Source organism: Phaenicophaeus curvirostris, unplaced genomic scaffold (assembly GCF_032191515.1).
Source record: "Phaenicophaeus curvirostris isolate KB17595 unplaced genomic scaffold, BPBGC_Pcur_1.0 scaffold_59, whole genome shotgun sequence".
Lineage (NCBI taxonomy): Eukaryota > Metazoa > Chordata > Aves > Cuculiformes > Cuculidae > Phaenicophaeus > Phaenicophaeus curvirostris.
The window spans coordinates 127783-133636 of NW_027206681.1; the positions used below are offsets into that span (position 1 = coordinate 127783).

At 64.4% G+C, this 5854-nt stretch overlaps 1 protein-coding gene across 1 annotated transcript in view; it reads left to right on the plus strand.

The window, feature by feature from the left end:
- Positions 1-813: 813 nt before the first annotated feature.
- LOC138734095 (uncharacterized) overlaps positions 814-5854 on the plus strand; it is a gene marked incomplete at its 5' end in the record, with an annotated part of 7440 nt that continues 2399 nt past the window's right edge. The window contains 2 exons of the mRNA XM_069881652.1: positions 814-1538; positions 4240-4418. Of these exons, the coding sequence (XP_069737753.1) occupies positions 814-1538; positions 4240-4418 (904 nt within the window). The remainder of the gene's footprint in view (positions 1539-4239; positions 4419-5854) is intronic.

A 5854-nucleotide genomic window follows, 5' to 3' on the forward strand; every position in this document is an offset into this window, starting at 1 on the left:
GGCCACCGACCCGCCGGCCCCGCTCGCCCGGCCCCGATATAGAGAGACCGGGGGGCGGGGGGGGCGGCTCCGCATGGTAATAACGCCCGGGGGGGGCGGGGCGCCGCATTAACCCCTCGTGGGATGCCAGGCTCCCTCTCTCACAGCCACCCCATCCCCTCCTTCCATCCTTCTTTCCTTCCTTCATTCCTTCCCATCCCCATCCCCATCCCCTCTTCCATCTCCATCCCCATCCCCATCCCCATCCCCATCCCATCCCCATCCCCATCCCCATCCCCATCCCCATCTCCATCCCCATCCCCATCTCCATCCCCATCCCCATCTCCATCCCCATCCCATCCCCATCCCCATCCCCATCCCCATCCCCATCCCCATCCCATCCCCATCTCCATCCCCATCCCCATCCCCATCCCCATCTCCATCCCCATCCCCATCCCCATCCCCATCCCCATCCCCATCTCCATCCCCATCCCCATCTCCATGTCCATCCCCATCCCCATCCCCATCCCCATCCCCATCCCCATCCCCATCCCCATCCCCATCCCCATCCCCATCTCCATCCCCATCCCCATCTCCATCCCCATCCCCATCTCCATCCCCATCCCCATCTCCATCCCCATCCCCATCCCCATCCCCATCCCCATCCCCATCTCCATCCCCATCCCCATCTCCATCCCCATCCCCATCCCCATCCCCATCCCCATCCCCATCCCCATCTCCATCCCCATCCCCATCCCCATCCCCATCCCCATCCCCATCTCCATCCCCATCTCCATCCCCATCCCCATCCCCATCCCATCCCCATCCCCATCTCCATCCCCATCCCCATCCCCATCCCCATCTCCATCCCCATCTCCATCTCCATCTCCATCCCCATCTCCATCCCCATCCCCATCCCCATCCCCATCTCCATCCCCATCTCCATCTCCATCTCCATCCCCATCTCCATCCCCATCCCCATCCCCATCTCCATCCCCATCTCCATCCCCATCCCCATCCCCATCCCCATCTCCATCCCCATCTCCATCCCCATCTCCATCCCCATCCCCATCTCCATCCCCATCTCCATCTCCATCTCCATCCCCATCCCCATCTCCATCCCCATCTCCATCTCCATCCCCATCCCCATCTCCATCCCCATCCCCATCCCCATCCCCATCCCCATCCCCATCTCCATCCCCATCCCCATCCCCATCTCCATCCCCATCTCCATCCCCATCCCCATCTCCATCCCCATCCCCATCCCCATCTCCATCCCCATCTCCATCCCCATCCCCATCCCCATCTCCATCCCCATCTCCATCCCCATCCCCATCCCCATCCCCATCTCCATCCCCATCTCCATCTCCATCTCCATCCCCATCCCCATCTCCATCCCCATCTCCATCTCCATCCCCATCCCCATCTCCATCCCCATCCCCATCCCCATCCCCATCCCCATCCCCATCTCCATCCCCATCCCCATCCCCATCTCCATCTCCATCTCCATCCCCATCCCCATCTCCATCCCCATCCCCATCTCCATCCCCATCCCCATCCCCATCCCCATCCCCATCTCCATCCCCATCCCCATCCCCATCCCCATCCCCATCCCCATCTCCATCCCCATCCCCATCTCCATCCCCATCCCCATCCCCATCCCCATCTCCATCTCCCATCCCCATCCCCACTCCATCCCCATCCCCATCTCCATCCCCATCCCCATCCCCATCCCCATCCCCCATCCCCATCCCCCATCTCCATCCCCATCTCCATCCCCATCCCCATCCCCATCCCCATCCCCATCTCCATCCCCATCCCCCATCCCCATCTCCATCCCCATCCCCCATCCCCATCTCCCATCCCATCCCCATCCCCATCCCCATCCCCCATCCCCATCCCCCATCCCCATCTCCACCCCATCCCCATCCCCATCCCCCATCCCCATCCCCATCCCCAACCCCATCCCCATCCCCATCCCCATCCCCCATCCCCATCTCCATCCCCATCCCCATCCCCATCTCCATCCCCATCCCCATCCCCATCTCCATCCCATCCCCATCCCCATCCCCATCTCCATCCCCATCCCCCATCCCCATCTCCATCCCATCCCCATCCCCATCCCCATCCCATCCCCATCCCCATCCCCATCCCCATCCCCATCTCCATCCCATCCCCATCTCCATCTCCATCCCCATCCCCATCCCATCCCCATCTCCATCCCATCCCCATCCCATCCCCATCCCCATCACCATCCCCATCCCCATCCCCATCCCATCCCCATCCCCATCCCCATCCCCATCCCCATCCCCATCTCCATCTCCATCCCCATCCCCATCCCATCCCCATCTCCAACCCCATCCCCATCTCCATCCCCATCCCCATCCCCATCTCCATCCCCATCCCCATCTCCATCTCCATCCCCATCCCCATCCCCATCCCCATCCCCATCCCCATCTCCATCCCCATCTCCATCCCCATCCCCCCATCCCATCCCCATCTCCAACCCCATCCCCATCCCCATCCCCATCCCCATCCCCATCCCCATCTCCATCCCCATCCCCATCTCCATGTCCATCCCCATCCCCATCCCCATCCCCATCCCCATCCCCATCCCCATCCCCATCCCCATCCCCATCCCATCCCCATCCCCATCTCCATCCCCATCCCCATCTCCATCCCCATCCCCATCCCCATCCCCATCCCCATCCCCATCTCCATCCCCATCCCCATCTCCATCCCCATCCCCATCCCCATCCCCATCCCACATCCCCATCCCCATCTCCATCCCCATCCCCATCCCCATCCCCATCCCCATCCCCATCTCCATCCCCATCTCCATCCCCATCCCCATCCCCATCCCCATCCCCATCCCCATCTCCATCCCCATCCCCATCCCCATCCCCATCTCCCATCCCCATCTCCATCTCCATCTCCATCCCCATCTCCATCCCCCATCCCCATCCCCATCCCCATCTCCATCCCCATCTCCATCCCCATCTCCATCCCCATCCCCATCTCCATCCCCATCTCCATCTCCATCTCCATCCCCATCCCCATCTCCATCCCCATCTCCATCTCCATCCCCATCCCCATCTCCATCCCCATCCCCATCCCCATCCCCATCCCCCATCCCCACTCCATCCCCATCCCCATCCCCATCTCCATCCCCATCTCCATCCCCATCCCCATCTCCATCCCCATCCCCATCCCCATCTCCATCCCCATCTCCATCCCCATCCCCATCCCCATCTCCATCCCCATCTCCATCCCCATCCCCATCCCCATCCCCATCTCCATCCCCATCTCCATCTCCATCTCCATCCCCATCCCCATCTCCATCCCCCATCTCCATCTCCATCCCCATCCCCATCTCCATCCCCATCCCCATCCCCATCCCCATCCCCATCCCCATCTCCATCCCCATCCCCATCCCCATCTCCATCTCCATCTCCATCCCCATCCCCATCTCCATCCCCATCCCCATCTCCATCCCCATCCCCATCCCCATCCCCATCTCCATCTCCATCCCCATCCCCATCTCCATCTCCATCCCCATCCCCATCCCCATCTCCATCCCCATCCCCATCTCCATCCCCATCCCCATCTCCATCCCCATCCCCATCCCCATCCCCATCCCATCTCCATCCCCATCCCCATCCCCATCCCCATCCCCATCCCCATCCCCATCCCCATCCCCATCCCCATCCCCATCTCCATCTCCATCCCATCCCCATCCCCATCCCCATCCCCATCCCCATCCCCATCCCCATCCCCATCCCCATCCCATCCCATCCCCATCCCCATCCCCATCCCCATCTCCATCCCCATCCCCATCCCCATCTCCATCCCCATCCCCCATCTCCATCCCCTGTCCCACACCCTGTATCCCACCCCACCTCCTGCCCCATAACCTGCCTCCATCCCCCAATCATGCCCCCCCAGCCCCGTCCCGCAGGCCGAGCCAGTCCCCCCCAGTCCCCCCAGTCCCCCCAGTTCCCCCAGTCCCCCTAGTTACCCCATTTCCCTCAGTTCCCCCAGTCCCCCCCATTCCCCCCCCCAGTCCCCCCAGTCTCCCAGTCCCCCCCATTCACCCCAGTCCCCCCATTCCACCATTCCCCCCCAGTCCCCTCAGTCCCCCCAATCCCCCCAGTCTCCCAGTCCCCTCATTCCCCCCAGTCCCCCCAGTCCCCCCAGTCCCCCCAGTTCCCCAGTCCCCCTAGTTACCCCATTTCCCTCAGTTCCCCCAGTCCCCCCCATTCCCCCCAGTCCCCCCATTCCCCCCAGCCCCCCCATTCCCCCCATTCCCCCCATTCCCCCCAGTCCCCCCCAGTCCCCCCAGTCTCCCAGCCCCCCCATTCCTCCCATTCCCCCCAGTCCCCCCAGTCCCCCCAGCCCCCCCAGCCCCCCCATTCCCCCCAGTCCCCCCAGTCCCCCTCGAGGGGCGCTGGGCCCCCCCAAGCCGGGGTTGGGGGGGGTCTCAGAGCCGATAATCGAATCCCGGGCCGGGCGGGGGCCCCGCCTGCCGCCTGCTGGACTTGTGAAAAAAAAAACTTAATTGAATTACGTTTTCCCTCTAAACTAATTAGGGCCGCAAGCTGCCACGCGAGGAGCTGCTGCGGCTGCGGCTGCCGGGGGTGGGGGGGGGGAAGGGAGGGGGGGGGGGGGGAAGGGCGGGGGGGACACCTGGAGAACCCCAACTCTGCATCCCTGGGGACACGGACCCCCATCCCTGCATCCCTGGGGACAGGGACCCCCATCCCTCCATCCTTGGGGACAGGGACCCCCATCCCTGCATCCCTGGGGACAGGGACCCCCATCCCTGCATCCTTGGGGACAGGGACCCCCATCGCTCCATCCCTGGGGACAGGGACCCCCCATCTCTCCATCCTTGGGGACAGGGACCCCCATCGCTCCATCCCTGGGGACAGGGACCCCCCATCCCTGCATCCCTGGGGACAGGGACCCCCCATCCCTGCATCCCTGGGGACAGGGACCCCCATCTCTCCATCCTTGGGGACAGGGACCCCCATCCCTGCATCCCTGGGGACAGGGACCCCCATCCCTGCATCCCTGGGGACAGGGACCCCCCATCTCTGCACCCTTGGGGACAGGGACCCCCATCCCTCCATCCCTGGGGACAGGGACCCCCATCTCTCCATCCTTGGGGACAGGGACCCCCATCCCTCCATCCCTGGGGACAGGGACCCCCATCCCTGCATCCCTGGGGACACGGACCCCCATCCCTGCATCCCTGGGGACAGGGACCCCCATCCCTCCATCCTCGGGGACAGGGACCCCCCATCCCTGCATCCCTGGGGACAGGGACCCCCCATCCCTGCATCCTTGGGGACAGGGACCCCCATCGCTCCATCCCTGGGGACAGGGACCCCCATCTCTCCATCCTTGGGGACAGGGACCCCCATCGCTCCATCCCTGGGGACAGGGACACCATCTCTCCATCCCTGGGGACAGGGACCCCCATCCCTGCATCCCTGGGGACAGGGACCCCCATCTCTCCATCCTTGGGGACAGGGACCCCCATCCCTGCATCCTTGGGGACAGGGACCCCCCATCTCTCCATCCTTGGGGACAGGGACCCCCATCCCTGCATCCCTGGGGACAGGGACCCCCATCTCTCCATCCTTGGGGACAGGGACCCCCATCCCTCCATCCCTGGGGACAGGGACCCCCATCGCTCCATCCCTGGGGACAGGGACCCCCATCTCTCCATCCTTGGGGACAGGGACCCCCATTAGTAGTCAAGACGGTAACATTAAATTTCCAGAGGGCTGACTTTGATCTCTTCAGCAGGCTGGTTGGTGAAGTCTCATGGGAGACAGTACTCAAGGGCAAGGGAGCCCAGGAGGGCTGG